At 34.0% G+C, this 20,560-nt stretch overlaps 1 protein-coding gene across 1 annotated transcript in view; it reads left to right on the top strand.

Annotated features, from left to right (window-relative positions):
- The window catches only part of abcf3 (ATP-binding cassette, sub-family F (GCN20), member 3), a 30,961-nt gene extending 11,629 nt beyond the window's left edge, over positions 1-19,332 (top strand). Inside the window, exons 4-21 of the mRNA XM_073848734.1 lie at positions 1,439-1,494; positions 2,922-3,022; positions 3,197-3,319; positions 7,112-7,378; positions 8,756-8,836; positions 8,956-9,015; positions 10,530-10,586; positions 10,751-10,773; positions 10,877-10,932; positions 11,077-11,277; positions 12,525-12,601; positions 12,690-12,734; positions 12,826-12,958; positions 15,238-15,326; positions 15,409-15,500; positions 15,977-16,109; positions 18,588-18,675; positions 18,853-19,332. Coding sequence (XP_073704835.1) covers positions 1,439-1,494; positions 2,922-3,022; positions 3,197-3,319; positions 7,112-7,378; positions 8,756-8,836; positions 8,956-9,015; positions 10,530-10,586; positions 10,751-10,773; positions 10,877-10,932; positions 11,077-11,277; positions 12,525-12,601; positions 12,690-12,734; positions 12,826-12,958; positions 15,238-15,326; positions 15,409-15,500; positions 15,977-16,109; positions 18,588-18,675; positions 18,853-19,011 — 1,841 coding nt within the window. The 3' untranslated portion in view covers positions 19,012-19,332. The remainder of the gene's footprint in view (positions 1-1,438; positions 1,495-2,921; positions 3,023-3,196; positions 3,320-7,111; positions 7,379-8,755; positions 8,837-8,955; positions 9,016-10,529; positions 10,587-10,750; positions 10,774-10,876; positions 10,933-11,076; positions 11,278-12,524; positions 12,602-12,689; positions 12,735-12,825; positions 12,959-15,237; positions 15,327-15,408; positions 15,501-15,976; positions 16,110-18,587; positions 18,676-18,852) is intronic.
- Positions 19,333-20,560: the final 1,228 nt, after the last annotated feature.

Raw genomic sequence — 20,560 nt, 5'->3', positions numbered from 1 at the left:
TTAAACTCCACCTCCGATTAATCGAGTACTCGTTTCTCAAACCTGTGGATTACTCGAAATGAAATATGATCAGAAATGCCCATCCCTAGCTAATACCAGTCTAGGCTGGTTGGCTGGTCTTAGCTGGTTTTAGCTGGTGGTTTCCCAGCCTGGCCAGGCTGGAAAAGTGGCCAAACCCCCTATAAAACCAGCCTGCCTTCCAGCTAAGACCAGCCAACCAGCCTAGACTGGTATTAGCTGTTTTTTTTCACCAGGGATCATGCTAGCAACATGCTAATCATGTTAGAAACATGCTAACAACATGGTAATCATGCTAGAAACATGCAAATAACATGTTAGTCATGTTAGAAAAATGCTAATAACATTCTAATCATGTTAGAAACATGTTAATAACATGTTAATCATGCTACAAACATGTTAGCAATATGCTAATCATGCTAGCTACATGCTAGTAACAGGCTACTCATGCTAGAAACATGCAAATAACATGTTAATCATGTTAGAAAAATGCTAATAACATTCTAATCCTGTTAGAAACATGTTAACATGTTAATCATGCTACAAACATGTTAGCAATATGCTAATCATGCTAGCTACATGCTAGTAACAGGCTACTCATGCTAGAAACATGCAAATAACATGCTAATCATGTTAGAAAAATGCTAATAACATTCTAATCATGTTAGAAACATGTTAATAACATGCTAATCATGCTACAAACATGTTAGTAATATGCTAATCATGCTAGCAACATGCTAGTAACTTGTTAATTATGTTAGAAACATGTTAATAACATGCTGATCATGCTACAAACATGTTAGCAATATGCTAATCATGCTAGCTACATGCTAGTAACTTGTTAATTATCTTAGAAACATGTTAATAACATGCTAATCATGCTACAAACATGTTAGCAATATGCTAATCATGTTAGCTACATGCTAGTAACTTGTTAATTATGCTAGCAACATGTTAAATAAGTTAGAAACATGCTAGCAACATGCTATCTATCCATTTATCCATCCATCCATCTGACAGACTGTATTGCCTTCAAAACATTCAATCTTTAAGCTTTAAAACTAGTTCAAACTTCAATCTTTTTCGGACTGAAACCCATAACATTTCCACAATTTCTAAAACCTTTTAAAACTTTTAAAAACTTGTTCACACTTTCTGATCAGGCAGTTTCAAGCCAACTTAAAGTTTTAGTTTTTTAAATTTTATCTAGTTTTACTTTATTATACATTCAGTGATGATGCAAAACAGCTAGATTCTGTAATACACAGCTATTTCCCCTATGTCTCCAACCATCCAGATAAAACTTCAGTGTAAACACCTGATGATCATCTATTCATAGAAAATGATGTCAAAGTTTCTACTGCAGTTAAAAATATCTTGCTGATCATCTTCAGTGTCTCAAATGTTTCTGCTTTTTCAGTGTCGACTGCTAATGATGTGCAAGGCATCTGGATGATGAGGAGGAATCAGAGTACAGTAAGATCATCTATTCTGCCATTGCAACTTGATTCAGATTTGATTGTAAAGATATACAGTGCCTTGCAAAAGTATTCACACCCCTTAATTTTTTTCACGTTTTGTTGCAGCATTATGTTAAACTGCTTTAAATTAGTTTTTCCCCATATCAGTTTACACTCCATACACCATAATAATGACAAAGCAAAAACCAGATTTGCAAATTTTACAAATTTATTAAAAATAAAACACTGAAATAAGTAGATTGCATAAGTATTCATACCCTTAACTCAGTGCACAGTTGAAGCACCTTTACAGCCTCAAGTCTTTTTGGGTCTGATGTGACCATCTTTGCACATCTGCATTTGGCAATTATCTGCCATTCTTTGCCTCACCTTTTCACCTCTCCATCTCTGTCAGCTTGGATGGGGGCTGGCAGACATTTTCTAGAGTCCTAGTTGTTCCAATCGTCTTCCATTATGGATAACGCTTCTGTGAACCTTCAATGCAGCAGATTTGTTTCTGAACTCTTCCCTAGATCATCGCCTTAACGCAAGTCTGTCACTGAGCTCTACAGGCAGCTATCTTGGTTTTTGCTCTGAGAGGCATTTTCAGCTGTTAGACCTTTTCTGAGAGGTGTGTGTCTTTCTAAATCACACTCATTCACATGAATTTGCCACAGTTTAACTCCACTCCAAGTGTAGGAACATCTAGAAGCAATATGAATGCTCCTGAGCAAAATTTCGAGTGTCCCAGAAAAGGGTATGAATACTTATGCAACGGGATCTTTTCAGTTTTTTTATTTCTAATAAATTTGCACAAATGTTAAAAAACAATTTTTTGCTTTGCCATTATGGAGCAGGGAGTGTAGATTGATGTGGAAAAAAAGTAATTTAAAGTAGTTTAACATAATGCAGCAACATCACTGCAAAAAATGCATTTCTTACTTAGATTTTTTTGTCTTGTTTCCAGTCAAAATATCTAAAAATTCTTAAGTCAAGAAGGGTTTTCTAGACGAGTAAAAATTATTGTCTTGTTTTCAGAAAAAAACAAGTCAAAATTAAGTGAGTTTTTGTTTAGAACAAGCAAAATAATCTGCCAATGGGGTAAGAAAAATAATCTTATTTCAAGCAGACAACTAGATTATTTTTCTTACCCCATTGACAGATTATTTTGCTTGTTCTAAACAAAAACTCACTTAATTTTGATTTATTTTTTCTGAAAACAAGACAATAATTTTTACTCGTCTAGAAAACCCTTCTTGATTTAAGAATTTTTAGATATTTTGGCTTGAAACGAAACAAAAAATCTAAGTAAGAAAAGCAATTTTTGCAGTGATAACAAAATGTGAAAAAAATGAAGGGGTATGAATAATTTCGCAAGGCATTGTATGTTCATATGATATTTCCAGCTCCTTTAGCTTTATTAATCTCGTCTGTTCATGTTAGACTGTGGATGCCAAGAAACTGGAGAAAGCTGAAGCCAAACTGAAAGCTAAACATGAGCGGAGAAATGAGAAAGACTCACAGAAATCCTCATCATCTCCAGTGTGAGTAGAAGATCCTGACTGTTGGAAATATGAGCATTTTTCTCCCAATTTAAAAAATAGACATTTTCATGTTGGACTGATGTAACGCAATCAGACTTCCTTAAAAACAAACCTTTCTCTGAGGTCTGTGAATAACTGATGAGTAGTCTCTTTATGTCTGATGTTGTTTTGAAGGGTTTTGGAGGAGGCCTCAGCCAGTCAGGCGAGCAGTAAGAAAGAAAATCGTGTCGACTCATCTGGGAAGAATCGAAGCTACGATATCCGCATTGAGAATTTTGATGTGTCTTTTGGGGAGAGGTGAGAATCACTGATGATTATTAGAAACACTGGCTATTAAACAAACACAGAAATTATAAAATGATAAAAAAAATACAGAGTTTGGTGTCTGTATGAGTATTAAATCCAAAGAAAAATGATGTCTAAATGTGGTATGATTTTTCAGACTTTTTGAGTTTTGAGACTAGTATTTGTAATAACTTAACCCTCCCTCCCTCGTGGTCAAAAGTGACCGAAGCCTTAAAAAGTAACTTTTTTTTTTCCTTCAGGAAAATCAATTAAATACATTTTTGTTCAATAACATTTTGTGATTATTATTTAGAATTTTGAGCATTTTTTATGAATCTATGCAATATTTATACAGTTTTAATGAACAATTTTTTACCACTAGAATTATTATTATATTTTTTAATTAATTATGTATTTATTATTTTTCAATAAATACAACATTTCACATTAAAATAGAGTAAAAGCATTTAAAATCCACTTTTTTCAAGTGAAAATTGCACCATCTAGTAGCATAAAAAAATAAAAACTTGTGTAATGTCATGTAGCCTCCTGTATCTCCCTATATACATATACAGTAGTCAACATTCGAAGTGGATCAAAAAAGTTAATCAAAAGTTGTCCTAAGATAAGAATGGGTATTCTTTTTGGTTTTAGGACAAATTTGATGAAAGGTTTTGATCCACTTCGAATGTTGACTACTGTATACAGGGGCTTTGGGATTCCTATTGTTTTTTTTTTTTTTTACTGTTTCTTCATTTTAATAGGCTTTGCATTTAGAAATATATTCAGACATTCTAAAAGATTACTTTTGGCAAGGTTTAGATATTTTTTGATTGGATAAATATCAGGTTTTGTTTATTTCTGTGTGTGTGTGTGTGTGTGTGTGTGTGTGTGTGTGTGTGTGTGTGTGTGTGTGTGTGTGTGTGTGTGTGTGTGTGTGTGTGTGTGTGTGTGTGTGTGTGTGGTGTGTGTGTGTGTGTGTGTGTGTGGTGTGTGTGTGTGTGTGTGTGTGTGTGTGTGTGTGTGTGTGTGTGGTGTGTGTGTGTGTGTGGTGTGTGTGTGTGGTGTGTGTGTGTGTGTGTGTGTGTGGTGTGTGTGTGTGTGTGTGTGTGTGTGTGTGTGTGTGTGTGTGTGTGTGTGTGTGTGTGTGTGTGTGTGTGTGTGTGTGTGTGTGTGTGTGTGTGTGTGTGTGTGTGTGTGTGTGTGTGTGTGTGTGTGTGTGTGCGCGTCTGTGTCAGTTCTGTACTTTTGATATTTTAGAGTGTCAGTCCTTGCTTGCTGAACACTTCTTTTCAGCACAGTGGCTGATTTGTAGCTTGTACTACCAAAAGATTCTCTGAATTATCGCATTTTTTCGTATTTCCCATTCATTCCCTATGTCGGTCATTTTTGACCGCGAAGGGGCCAAGTGTGACTTTTTTTTTTTTTTTTGACCCTTTAACATATCCGAATCACGTCACTGATTTTTTGGTGTACTCACATAGCTAATGCAACAAAAGTCACCAAGTGTCATCTCATTCTGATGAAGCTATGATTTTTAAAAATTCAAAACATAAAATTTTTCGGTCAAAAATGACCGAAGAGGCCCAACTAAAATGAGTTAGTAACTGTTCTGACAGATTCAGAGTTTATTTAGCGACTGATTCATATCACTAGCTAGGTTGCACACTATACTACCAGCCAAAAGTGTTTTTTTTTTTTTTTTTTTTTTTTAAAGAAGTCTCTTCTGCTCACCAAGCCTTTATTTGCATTTATTTGACCCAAAGTACAGCAAAAAAAAAAAAATAAAAGTTTGAAATATTTACACTTTTTAAAATAACTGATTTAATTTGAATAATTTTTAAAATGTTATTTATTCCTGTTATTTCAAAGCTGAATTCTTAGCATAGTTACTCCGGTCACACGATCCTTCAGAAATCGTTCTAATATTCTGATTTGCGACTCAAAAAACATTTTTTATTATTATTATATTAAAAAATAATCTACAGAATAGAATTTTTTTAGGTTTCTTTGATTAATAGAAAGTTCAGAAGAACAGCATTTATCTGTAATAGAAATCATTTTTAATGTCTTTATCTTCACTTTTGATCAATTTAAAAGTGTTCATTTCTATCATTTCTTTCACAAATAAATATTTATTACAAAAGCTTTGTATTTCAGATAAATGCTGATCTTTGGATCTTTCTATTCATCAAAGAATCCTGAAAAAATTTACTCAACTGTTTTAAATATTGAAAATAATAATAATAAATGTTTCTTGAACAGCGAATCAGCATGTTGAAATTATTTCTGAAGGATGATGTGACACTGAAGACTGGAGTAATGATGCTGAAAATGTTGCTTTGATCACAGAAATGAATTGCATTTTAAAATATATCCAAATATTGAAATATAAAACTATTTCAAAATTGTACTAATTTTGCTGTACTTTGAATTTAAATAAACTCAGGCTTGGTGAGCAGAAGACACTTTTTTGAAAAATAAACCATTAAAAATCTTACTGTTTAAAAACGTAAATAGAAAAGAGTTCTTTCAAACAGTAAAAATATTTCAAAAAGAGAAGACAATTTTTTACTTGTAGTGTAATGGGACCATGCCAATTAGTGACACTATTTTTCAATTACATTAATTAGCGGTACACTGTCTTTTTATCTCATTACATTCAATCAGACTGCAAACTCACATTCACAACCCAACAAAATCCTACACTGAGCCATAAATCTCCACTTACACACACCAAACTTTACATTTTTATTCTTGTCTAAATCCTGAAGGTTTTTACAAAGGGTTTTGTTCATATAAAATTTGCTTGATTTTATACAACATATTTTTACCCCCAAAACGGTAAATAAAAAAATACGAAAAAAGTTGTTTCTAAATTATAGAGTGACAATATATGACCCTGGACCACAAAACCAGTCTTAAGTCGCTGGGGTATATTTGTAGCAATAGCCAAAAATACATTGCATGGGTCAACATTTTTGATTTTTCTTTTATTCCAAAAATTATTAGGAAATTAGGTAAAGATCATGTTCCATGAAGATTTTTTGTAAAATTCCTACTGTAAACCTATCAAAATGTAATTTTTGATTAGTGATATGCATTGTTAAGAACCTAATTTGGACAACTTTAAAGGTGATTTTCTCAGTATTTAGATTTTTTTTGCACCCTCCTGATTTGTATCTCGGCCAAATATTGTCCCAAACCATACATCATTCGAGAAAGCTTATTTATTGAGCTTTCGTATGATGTATACATCTCAGTTTTGTAAAATTTAACCTTATGTTTTGTGGTCCAGGGTGACATGAGATACCCAAATTACTCTGTATGTCTAATATGTAAAAAAAAAAAAAAAAAAAAAAGAAAGAAAAGAAAATTTTTAAACAGCCTTCAACCAGTGTTAAAATTTTTGTATTTGAAATGTATGAAAATTTGTGCATATTTCATTAAACAATGCCTCATTTACGTATTTAAACCTAAGATTTTAGAAAATTTGTAATACAAAATATTTACCTGCCTTAATGTAATTTATATGAATGCAGTATAAATGAAGCTAGTTCGACTAATTGATGAACAAAAATTGGTGTCTTTTGTCATATTGCTTTTGCTGCTATTTTTCTAAAAGCAATAAGCCACTCAAGACTGTACAGTACTCTTTCCCTTTTAAAGTTTTCTTTGAAGGGTTGTAAAATGCCTACATGGCCTCTTCTGGCTTATTTCTCTAAAAGCTGTTTTATTAGAGATGCATTTATTCGGTTTTAAGCCATAAGTGAATTCAGAGCATGTTTTTGTTCTCATTCACAGATGTCTGCTGCAGGGCGCTGAACTGAGTCTGGCCACCGGCAGGCGCTATGGTCTCATTGGGCGTAACGGACTCGGTAAAACCACTCTGTTGAAGATGTTGGCGAGTCGCAGCTTACGCGTCCCTATGCACATCTCCATTCTGCACGTGGAGCAGGAAGTGGCCGGAGACGACACCGTGGCTTTACAGAGCGTTCTAGAGAGCGACACGGTTCGAGAGGGGCTGCTGAAGGAGGAACGCACACTCAACGCACACATCGCTAATGGAACGTACGTCACCCACAGCTATGCATCGAATCTAAATATGCAATGAAAGTTTTAATTGTCTGCTGGACTGTTTTTAACCTTGTTTTATACTGTGTTTAAGGTGAGACACTGCAGGTGAATAGGGTAAAAAATTAATAGAGGAATTATGCAAATCAAAATCCTGCAAAATGGCCACTTTTTATATGAGGCACATAGAAACGTATGGCAGGCCACATATACATATACATAAACATGCATTATTGTGTGGGGAGAAAAAAAAGTTTCTGATCTGCTGCTACAAGAGGGTAATAAATTTATCAGACAATATCTTAAATTATTTCTGATTAGAATTTAAGTTGAGACAAAGCAGCTGAATAGGGTAAAAAAAAAAACAATAGTTATCACCTTACTTAACCAGTTGATTACATTGATAATTGCAAACATTTTTTCTATTGCAAGTTTTCTAAAATGTTGGGTTTAAATATGCAAATGATGCATTATTTAATGAAATATGCACTAATTGGCATACATTTCTAGTTCAAAAATGTAAACACTGGATGAAGTCAGTTCCAAAATTCTTGTTTAATTTTTGACATATTAGTCAAATGCCATTTTGTCACTCCATAATTCAGAAAATACTTACAACAGACAATTATTTACAATTTTTGGGGAATAAAATGTATAAAATCAAGCAAATTATATATATATATATATAAAAACTCCCTCTGTAAAATCCTTCAGAATATAGACAGGAATAAAAATGTCAAGTTTGGTGTGTGTAAGTGCAACTGAAGTGGAGATTTATGGCTCAGTGTAGGAGAAGAAACTCATTTAGAGAGCAGTCTTTAAAAATATGGATTGTAATTGAAATGCATTAACACAAATAGATGAAGTGTTATAAAAGATACACTTAACAGTGTCTTTTGGGTGTTTTCTTTCCAAGTCTGCAAAAACTCTTTATGAAAACCAAAAAGCCCAAAAACTTGACAGTTGCATGAAAAACAGTGTTTTTGCCTGCAGTGTCTCCCCTCAAAATAGTAGTTCACCAAAATTAATATTTGCTAAAAATATGCTCACCCTCAGACCATTCAAGATGTAGTTGCCAGCTATTTTGACAATAATGACTGTTTCTGTTATTTTCAAAGAACAGTAAATCTATACTGCTATACAAGCTGCACATTGACTACACTAAAATATATACAAGTGTCTTTTCTGTAGTATTGTCCCTTGAGAAGATACACTAAAATGGTTGCTGAAATCACTTTTGTGAGATACTGTAACACTACAAGAGAAAAAGAACAAACATCATGCAGTTGCATGTGATTAATGTATTTCTACTCTTTGCTAAAGTGTTTGCAGTTGTCTTTATATCTACTCCTGTTTTTGTCTTGAATCTTTTAGTGCAGATGGTTTAGAAAGTGTTCGTCTTTCAGAAATTTATGCTAAACTGGAAGAAATCGAAGCAGATAAAGCACCAGCCAGGTACGCAGACAATTATTTATGTGTGTTTTCAAATAAATTCGGTTTAATATTTTTCAGACAGGTGCGAGATCATTTTTACACAGTTTCATTATTATTATTGTTTTATTTTACTCTTGCAGAGCATCAGTCATTCTTGCTGGTTTAGGCTTTTCAGCCAAAATGCAACAGCAAACAACCAAGTGAGTATTAATTTGTTGTTTCACTTTAAGGGTGTGTTCACACTTGTCATGTTTGGTTCGATTAAAACAAACTCGATTGCTCTGCGTTTCGTTTGAGTAAGTGTGAACGCTGCCATCCGAACCCTGGTGCGCACCAAACAAGAGGAACGAGACCACTAAAAAGATGGGTTTTGGTCCGCTTCTGAATGAAGTGAGGTTCGATTGAAATATGAACATGAGACAGACCAAATACTTCTAAACGAAACTAATGACAAGATGCGATGTTATGCCAAATGATTTTGTGAAGGGAACAAGTGGTGTATCCAAAAAAAAAATGAGCAGAATAAAACATGCCTTTTATGAGCTCTTTGTGAGTTTGCAGGTGGTTAAAATCAAATCAAATCCAATACACACAACAAAGAGCACAGAATATCCAGACGACAGCATTGGGTGTATTTGACTTAAAGGGGTCAAACTAACTTTTCCATGTTGTTTGAACATTAATGTGTGTCGGTAGTTTGTCTACACAACCACCCTACAATGATACAAATCCACCCAGTGGTATTTTTGCAATCTTTAAAAGTAATATCTCCTTTTTAAAATCAGTTCTTTCTTAGCTTCTTGTGGGTGTGACGAAACATTTGATTGACATGAGCGTCTTACCTTAGCCCCGCCCTCACAGAGCTGAAACAGTCCGAATACGATCCTCATTGTGTGACTCAGGTGCAGAGGAAGACTCTAATTGAGCGATTGAGGTGTTCTGTTGCTGGATGTAATCATGAACATAGCAGTCGTCATTTACTACCGACATCTGAGCCTCTGAAGACGCAGAGGTTTAACGTTACTTTTGTTTTTAAATGGAAAGCGCCAATTGCGATCAACATATTCATCTATGTTCATGTGAATCATTCATGATTCAACTTCACCCACAGCAGAAATGAGTATAAGGGTTTTTTATGCATCTTTGCAAATGGCCTTTCTTAATAATGCATGTTGGCAAGTTTCGCCGATAAACGCAGCTAAACGCAGCTAAAGTAAACATAATCCCAGAGAGGGGCGGGGTGAGCAGAATTTTTAACCAAAGTATATTAAGAGACTTTTCATTAAGACCCTAAAGAATCATATGAACTTGTGGACAATGGGCGTCCGATGACTCCTTTAAAGCGGCACTGAGCAGATTCATCAGTGAATGAGTGCTTTGATGCCATGCACCCACTGCGCCGCTTTAAGTTTAATGCACCTTTTCCTTTTGTTTAAAGTGTTTGGTAAGGGCCGTCATAAAATATAGGCTACGTCATTCAATCCGATCAATCAGGTTGTGAACGTGTCACTATGTCTTTAGGTTTGGTATCTTTAGATTCAAAATATCAAAAATGACCAGGAGCAAGTGTATAAATTTCCGACTTGGTCCGGACCAAATGAACCAAACGAACCTGACTACATAAGTGAACACACCCTTAGTCTCTGTTCATCATCTCTTCTGTAAACGATTTCTGAATTTCTGCATTGGTTATTGAAGTGTGTGTTTCCGGCAGGGAGTTTTCTGGAGGCTGGAGGATGAGGTTAGCTTTAGCAAGAGCCCTGTTTGCACGGTAAATTCATTATTCATAATTAATAAATAAGTATTATAATTAATGAATGTTGTTGGAATATGTATTGCAAATAAAATTATTGCAATGCTATTACTGTAATTTAAAAAGTAGCCTAGTTAAATAACCAGTTCTGCTTTAGTAATTTTTCTTTTGTCACTTTTCAGGCCTGATCTGTTGTTACTTGATGGTGAGTGCAATGGATTTAGTTTAGCGGTAGTATTGCTAATCAAGATTAAATGTTAGCAGACTTACATCACTGCTTTTTTCTTTTATTCATCACTCCTATTTAGAGCCCACAAACATGTTGGACGTAAGAGCCATTCTTTGGCTGGAGAACTATTTACAAGTAAGTGTCTTCTAAGACGGACAGTTTAATAGTTTACTTTAATGACTAAGGTTAAGGTGTTTACCATTTATACATGCAAACTTATGTAGAAACAACATGTTTCAAAGGCAAACATTTATAGTAATTTTACCTTTCTTTGTCTAGACTTGGCAGTCCACCATCCTCGTGGTGTCTCACGACCGTAACTTCTTGAATGCGGTGGTAACGGACATCATACACCTGCATTCGCAGCGGCTGGAGAGCTATCGTGGCGATTACGAGAACTTCATCAAGACGAAAGAAGACCGACTGAAGAACCAGCAAAGAGAATATGAAGCTCAGTTACAGTACAGAGAACATATACAGGTATTAAAGCACATCAACCTTTAATTTAATTAAAATGTTCATTATCAACATAATATCACAATGTGTCACATTCTCAGTTTTCAGTATTTCTGCACATGGCTACATTTTTACATACATTATATATCAAATTTATTTTGTGCAAAATATAGTACTTTTTTAAAACAATTGCTTATTTTAAATAAGTGTTCTTTAAGTACCCGAAAGTTAACAGACAATATGTGACCCTGGACCACAAAACCAGTCTTAAGTCTCTGGGGTATATTTGTAGCAATAGCCAAAAATACATTGCATGGGTCAAAATTTTTGATTTTTCTTTTATGCCAAAAATCATTAAGAAATTAAGTAAAGTTCATGTTCCATGAAGATTTTTTGTAAAATTCCTACTGTAAACCTATCAAAATGTAATTTTTGATTTGTAATATGCATTGTTAAGAACCTAATTTGGACAACTTTAAAGGTGATTTTCTCAGTCTTTTTGATTTTTTTGCATCCTCAGATTTCTGATTTCAAATAGATGTATCTCGGCCAAATATTGTCCTATCCTAACAAACCATACATCAATAGAAAGCTTATTTATTGAGCTTTCATATGATGTATAAATCTCAGTTTTGTCAAATTTAACCTTATGACTGGTTTTGTGGTCCAGGGTCACATATTTCCTCAGCATTACTGCCGTTTGATTATTACTGATGAGATCAGCTTTAACAGGCTGCATTCAAACTAATGCACAGATCTGAAAACATAACTGACTGTGTGTACATCTGATTCGTATAATGTGTTCACAAATCCAAGTGCATTTAACTGCAGCCGCAATCGAGCTTTAGGACGAACAAAAACAAAGCACAGGTGAAAGTCTGTCAGTGTGCGAGTTAAATGCATCTAATAGAACTGCATTCTAAATGGCATAAATGAAAGCATGTCTAAAGTAAAACACAGCTGGTGGAAGCACACATTATCAAGCAATGCACACGTGTCTCACAGTGCAAATTCTGTGCAATGAAGCCCGCCGCATCTCTAGCGCACACATGCCATATGTGGGGGGAAGAAACAAGATCAAAATCAATTCTGAAATATTCAGAATCGATTCAGAATTGTTGAAAAAAAGAATCTCTAAGCATTGGAGAATCATATTTTCCCCCACCCCCCTAAATAAATATATATTATTTATTTATTCATTTTTAAATCACCAAAAATGCCTTTTGTTTGTTGTCTGGTTTATTCTTCTGTGTATGTCATGTTTCTATCAGGTGTTCATTGACCGGTTCAGATATAATGCCAACAGAGCTGCTCAGGTGCAGAGCAAACTCAAGCTGTTGGAGAAACTGTAAGTGTGATGGCACTAACACACATTTATTATTGATTAAACACAACACTCACTGCTTCCTCTCCTTCTAACTGTGTGTGTCTCACAGGCCTGAACTCAAGCCCTTGATCAAGGAGTCTGAAGTCATCTTACGGTCAGTTTTGCTCTGTCTCCCTGTGTGTTTGTGTATCAGATTGCCATTTCTCAGAAGTGAAAGTGAGTTGTTTTTTCTAATCTCCCAACAGTTTTCCAGATAACTTTGAGAAGCTGTCTCCTCCGATCCTGCAGCTGGATGAGGTGGAGTTCGGCTACTCGCCTGACCAGCCGCTCTTCAAAGGACTCAGCGTCTCAGCTGATCTGGAGTCACGCATTTGCATCGTATGTATTGCAATAGAATATCTGACATGTGCTGGCATAATAATCAGAAAATGTTATATAAAATGTTTGAATGTTTTATTGTTGAGTATCGATTTTATGGCTCATATAGTCTGAGATTATGGAGGAAAAACATATATATTTGATATCTTTTCACGCAATTCAAAAAAACTATATATTTTTTTGCTAATTTCAGTTAATAAAACTAGTAAAAAAAAATAATGAAACAAAACTAGTCAGTAGTAGTATGCCAATGTCATGTAAACATCATAGCTGAAGGCGCGAAAAGAGGAACAGATGAACCAAATCAATTGAGTGAGTCATTTACACTGGAAACGTTCCAATTGATTCAAATTAGTGATTTTGATCATTCATTTAAAGTGATTCTCTAGCAAAAAAACAAAAACAGATTAAATTAACAGCCAATCTTTTTAAAATGTTGACATTGCTTGTAATGATTTTAATAAGCACAAAATGATGAGAACGTCGCATATTGTGAATCATTTGATTCAGATCGGGACTTCAGAGTGGATTTGCGAATCAGTTGATTTAGATTGGAACTTTGGAACAGATTGTGAATCATTTGATTTAGATTGGAACTTTGAAACAGATTGTGAATCAGTTGATTTAGATTGGAACTTTGAAACTGATTGAATCATTTGATTTAGATTGGAACTTTGGAACAGATTGTGAATCATTTGATTTAGATTGGAACTTTGAAACAGATTGTGAATCATTTGATTTAGATTGGAACTTTGGAACAGATTGAATCATTTGATTTAGATTGGAACTTTGAAACAGATTGTGAATCAGTTGATTTAGATTGGAACTTTGGAACAGATTGTGAATCATTTGATTTAGATTGGAACTTTGGAACAGATTGTGAATCATTTGATTTAGATTGGAACTTTGAAACAGATTGTGAATCAGTTGATTTAGATTGGAACTTTGAAACTGATTGAATCATTTGATTTAGATTGGAACTTTGGAACAGATTGTGAATCATTTGATTTAGATTGGAACTTTGAAACAGATTGTGAATCATTTGATTTAGATTGGAACTTTGGAACAGATTGAATCATTTGATTTAGATTGGAACTTTGAAACAGATTGTGAATCAGTTGATTTAGATTGGAACTTTGGAACAGATTGTGAATCAGTTGATTTAGATTGGAACTTTGGAACAGATTGTGAATCATTTGATTTAGATTGGAACTTTGAAACAGATTGTGAATCATTTGATTTAGATTGGAACTTTGGAACAGATTGAATCATTTGATTTAGATTGGAACTTTGAAACAGATTGTGAATCATTTGATTTAGATTGGAACTTTGGAACAGATTGTGAATCATTTGATTTAGATTGGAACTTTGGAACAGATTGTGAATCATTTGATTTAGATTGGAACTTTGAAACAGATTGAATCATTTGATTTAGATTGGAACTTTGAAACAGATTGTGAATCATTTGATTTAGATTGGAACTTTGAAACAGATTGAATCATTTGATTTAGATTGGAACTTTGGAACAGATTGTGAAACATTTGATTTAGATTGGAACTTTGAAACAGATTGAATCATTTGATTTAGATTGGAACTTTGAAACAGATTGTGAAACATTTGATTTAGATTGGAACTTTGAAACAGATTGTGAATCATTTGATTTAGATTGAAACTTTGAAACAGATTGTGAAACATTTTATTTAGATTGGAACTTTGAAACAGATTGTGAAACATTTGATTTAGATTGGAACTTTGGAACAGATTGTGAAACATTTGATTTAGATTGGAACTTTGGAACAGATTGTGAATCATTTGATTTAGATTGGAACTTTGAAACAGATTGTGAATCATTTGATTTAGATTGGAACTTTGGAACAGATTGTGAATCATTTGATTTAGATTGGAACTTTGGAACAGATTGTGAATCATTTGATTTAGATTGGAACTTTGGAACAGATTGTGAATCATGTAATTCAGGTCAGGATTTCAGAGTGGTTTTTGTAAACCTTTTGATTCAAATCAAAAGACTCACTGGTTTTTCTACAGAATGATTCATGGAGATTTAAGTAAAGCCAAGCTGCTTCAGTCTAGTAATTGTTCATCTGGAAAAATGACTACAGTTATTCTTATGTTTAGTTGATAAAAATCAGTCAAGATTTGACAGCAAAAAGACATTTGAAGCACCAGCTGAAGTTGGATGTTTGTACCATTACACTGCTGGATAAAAAAAAAGTCCGACAGAGAGCACAAATTGATTGTTTTAATATCTCTGGCTGTAGGTGGGTGAGAATGGGGCTGGTAAATCCACTGCACTGAAGCTGCTAATGGGAGAGCTGACACCTGTCGACGGTGCCAGATACGCTCACAGGTGAGCCTCACGCTGACACTCCAGACACTGGACCCTCTCTGTCTGTCTCTGACTTCTTTAATGTTTTCATCTTTTCAAACAGAAACTTGAAGATCGGTTATTTCAGTCAACATCACGTGGATCAGCTGGACCTGAACGTCTGCTCCATAGAACTGCTGCTCAAGAAATTTCCTGGTACGGCCTCAAATTGGCACTTTGCATTCTCATCAGAAATCATCAGGATTACACAGCTGACCCCTACAGAGACACTTCTGATAGCTCAAGTCTTGTTCGTTAATGAAGATATTAGAGGACATTTCAGTCACATCATTCACAGCCACACACTGAGACGGTGTCTGTGATGCTGACCGCTTTTTCTAGGTCTTTGTTACTCATGTCACATCATCAGTGTGAGCAACATGAAATCAGTATTAGACCCAAATCATTTCTTAATGTCTCTGGAGAAAACAACATTAACTAATAGAGTGTCAACTCACTCAACAATACTTGCTAAGGAATATTCAGTTTCTCAAAGAAGTTTGACACATTATGGAAGTTAAATGCGTTGCTGTTTCATCTGAAATGCATTTATAATCTTATGTTATATGTTTAAATGTTCAGTCGAATATTAGTCACGTTCAGCTGAATGATGTGCTGTATTTATGTGTCAGGTCACCCGGAGGAGGAGTACCGTCATCAGCTGGGTCGGTATGGCATCACGGGGGAACTGTCCACGCGTCCGGTCGCGAGTCTGTCAGGAGGACAGAAAAGCCGTGTGGCTTTCGCTCAGATGACCATGCCCTGGTAATGCAAACATCAACACGCTCTCATGGGTCATGCTTTTGCTCTTGCTGCATCTAACTAGTGTTAGTTTAGTATTACACAACTATAATTTTAAATTAATATTTTACCTAATATTAATGATCGAAGTCACAAATTTGAATCAGTTGGAACGGTTCCAGTGTAAATGACTCACTTTTTTTTTTAAACCAGTTTTATAATACTAAATAAGCAAGTACAAATGTTTGTCTTTGTTGAAATATTGAGATGAGATGATGAGATGAGATTCAACTTTGTCATTACCCATGTACAAGTACAAGGCAACGAAATGGTATGGAAAATAAGGAATAAGACACATTTGGAAAAGAGAGGTGATAGGCACATAGTCACAGACGTAACATTGCAACGGGGGAGGGGGATAGGGGATGAGGAACAAGTCCAATGTAGGCAACAGCCATCCAGTCCTGCAGCCATGACAGCGCTGTATATATATATATATATATATATATATATATATGTGACCCTGGGCCACAAAACCAGTCTTAAGTCGCTGGGGTATATTTGTAGCAATAGCCAAAAGTACATTGTATGGGTCAAAATTATTGTTTTTCTTTTATGCCAAAAATCATTAGGAAATTAAGTAAAGATCATGTTCCATGAGGATTTTTTTTTTGTAAAATTCCTACTATAAATATATCAAAATGACATTTTTGATTAGTAATAAGCATTGTTAAGAACTTAATTTCGAGAACTTTAAAGCTGATTTTCTCAGTATTTTGATTTTCCAAATATAGTCCTATCCTAACAAACCATACATCAATAGAAAGCTTATTTATTGAGCTTTCATATGATGTATACATCTCAGTTATGACTGGTTTTGTGGTCCAGGGTCACACATACATACATACATACATACATACATACATACATATATATTCACCTAATTTCATGGGTGCATAGTCTTTAAACAATTCAATATATCTTTTTTCTGTTCATTTAATTTAATTGTTTAATTTTTAGTTTGTGCTGTTTAATATTTTGTCACATTTTTTTCCCCAGGACTCTTTTATAAATAAATGACAAAGGACAGCATTTATTTAAAAATAGAAATCTTTTGTAACAGTATAAACTACTATTTAAATGTTTGTGGTCAGTAAATATTTTCAAATTTGTGGTCATTAAATGTTTCTTTCTTAAAAAAAAAAAAAAAAAAAACTTTTATTCACCAAAGATGTTTTAAATTGATTAAAAAAGGTGATAATAATAATATGACTAATATTGTTAGAAACTGTTTTTATTTTTAATAAATGATATTGTTTTTCATTTTTTATTCATCTAAGGAAAAAAAAAAAGAATCACAGGTTTCCAAAAAATATTAAGTGGCATAAAAATAATACACTGATAATAAAAGTGATAAATCAGCATATTAAAATGATTTCTAAAGGGTCATTTGACAATGAAGACTATATAAAGTAAAGTATATTTTAAAACTAGGGCTGTCAAATGATTAATCACGATTAATCACAACTGAAATAAGTTTATGTTTACACACTAAATGTGGCATTATTGTGTATATTTATTATGTATATATAAATACACACACAAACATGTATAGATTTCAAAAAATATTTATATCTATGAATAGTTATACTTCTATTTAATTTAGGATTATAAATATCTTCTATATAAATCTAAAACATTTTTCTTTAATATACATGTATGTGTGTGTATTTATATATACATAATAAATATACACAGTAAACACACATTTAGTATGTAAACATAAACTTTTATTTTGGATGTGATTAATCGTGATTAATCATTTGACAGCCCTATTTAAAAAGTATTCAAATAGAAAACTATTGTTTTTAAACTGTAGTAATATCTTACAATTTTGTATTTAGTTTAGTATTTTTGATCAAGTAAATGCAGCTTTCTTCTAATGCTTCTTTAAGAATTATTTTAGAAACATTAACAATCTTACTAATTTCAAAATGATACTGTTAGTAATATTTTGAACTCGTTTTTTTTTTTTTTTTCAGTTTTCTTTGCAATTGTAAAGTTTTTAGTAATTTTGTGTTTTTAGCATTTTATTCTTTTCTTTGTTTTTCTTTATTTTTATTTCAGTTTCAGTTATATTAGTACATCAAGTTTGACTAAATAAAATTAAGAAATGCTGTTTTGGCAACTTGCAAAAATAAAACAAGTTTACTTTATTTTGGTTAACGTGTAAGTTACAACATGCCAATTTAGACTGAAAGGCAGTTGGGAAAAGTGTATGAGAGGAGTGACAAAGATTTAGTCTCCAAAAATGTTTGAGTTAACTGAAATAACCTTACCTGTAACCCTCATTTACACCCACATTTTCATCACCTGACCCTCATTTTCACAGATTGACCTTCAGAATGACCCTCATTTGCACCTTCCAAACCTCATTTAAATATCCTGACCCTCATTTTGACAGATCCTAGCAGATCTGATTGTCATTTCTTTCGTTCATAGCCCCAACTTTTACATTCTGGACGAGCCGACGAATCATCTGGACATGGAGACGATTGAAGCCTTGGCTAAAGCCCTCAACGTCTTCAAAGTAAGAGCAGAGTCTTCTCACGTTGTCCTCAGCAGATCTAATGTGCTCCGATGTGTTTACAGCATTAGGCAAAGCTTTTTCATTATGTAATTATAATCACTTGATGTAAAACAAAACCGCAGGAAGTAACAAGAGCTAATGACGGCGGGTTGTCTGCTTGTTTTTTGTCTCTGTCAGGGCGGAGTGGTTCTGGTGTCCCACGACGAGCGGCTGATCCGGATGGTTTGTAAGGAGCTCTGGGTGTGTGAGGCCGGACGAATTCAGCGCATAGACGGAGGCTTCGACGAGTACAAGGATATCTTGCAGGAACAGTTTCGTCGGGAGGGATACTTGTGATGGAGTCGTCTGTTTACCTGCTCTGCATTACCAACACCAAAACTGCCATTCGATGAGAGCGTCCGTAGTCCTGGAGGCCAGCAGGTGGGATGTTCTCACTTGCCGGTTCTCAAAACCATTCAACTTCAATCACCCTAAATCATGCGGCTCTGACGCGTCCTCCAGGTTCAAGGTTGGACTCTCCCCGAACTTTTGTGTAGACGTCATATTAAAGATGTAAGAGAGGCGAAGCGGACGTATGCAGATGTTATAATCCACATCGCTTTTAAAAGGTCACTCAACATACGGTAATAAAAAGGAAAAACTGTCCAACATTTTTAATTTCGTGTCTGGTCACTATTATTAATGTTTTTATACTGTGAGTGCTGAAGGTTTACTGCATTATCACACTTTCTTAAATTCATGCAAGTTGCAAAACTTCTGAGATTTCTACAGACACAACTGAGTACAATTTATATGTGACCCTGGACTACAAAACCAGTTTTAAGTAGCACGGTATATTTGTAGCAATAGCCAACAATGCTTTGTATGCATCAAAATTATACCAAAAATTATTAGAGTTTCAAAAAACGCTATCATAAGATTAAACAACAATAGCAAGACCAAGGGCAATAATATATGATAATATATGTGACTCTGGACCACAAAACCAGTCTTAAGTAGCACGGGTATACAGTAGTCAGCATTTAAAGTGGATCAAAACCTTTCATCAAAGTCGTCCTAAAACCAAAACAATACCCGTTCTTGTCTTAGGACAACTTTGATTAACTTTTTCTGATCCGCTACAAATTTTGACTACTGTGTTTGTAGCAATAGCCAAAACATACATTGCATGGGTCAAAATTATCAATTTTATTTTATGCCAAAAATCATAAATCAAAAATCATTAGTAAAGATCATGTTCCATGAAGATATTTTGTGCATTTCCTACTGTAAATATATCAAAACTTAATTTCTGATTAGTAAAATGCACTGCTAAACTTAATTTGGACAACTTTAAAGGTGACTTTCTCAGTATTTAGATTTTTTTTCTCCTCAGATTCCAGTTTTTCCAATAGTTGTATCTCAGCCAAATATCATCCTATTCTAACAAACTGTACATCAATGGAAAACATATTTATTTATTCAGCTTTCAGGTGATGTTTAAACTGATGTATGACCGGTTTTGTGATCCAGAGTCGCATATAAGGGCTAAACCTGTACAAAAATAGACGGGTAATACAGTTTATGCTCTGTTGGACAACAAAAATATAACAAGATCTTACCAACATCTTCCCATGAAACCTTGAAGTCCCCAAGGACAATAATCTATGATAATATATCTGCCTCTGGACCACAAAACCAGTCTTAAGTAGCACGGGTATATTAGTAGCATCAGCCCAAAATACATTGCATGGGTCAAATTATTATTATTTTTATTATTATTACACAATTTTTCTTTTATGCCAAAAAGCAGTAGGATGTTAAGGAAAGATCATGTTCCATGAAGATATTTTGTACATTTCCTACAGTAAATATATCAAAACTTAATTTTTGATTAGTAATATGC

This window comes from Garra rufa, chromosome 10 (genome assembly GCF_049309525.1).
Source record: "Garra rufa chromosome 10, GarRuf1.0, whole genome shotgun sequence".
Lineage (NCBI taxonomy): Eukaryota > Metazoa > Chordata > Actinopteri > Cypriniformes > Cyprinidae > Garra > Garra rufa.
This window is presented reverse-complemented; position numbering and strand designations above follow the sequence as displayed.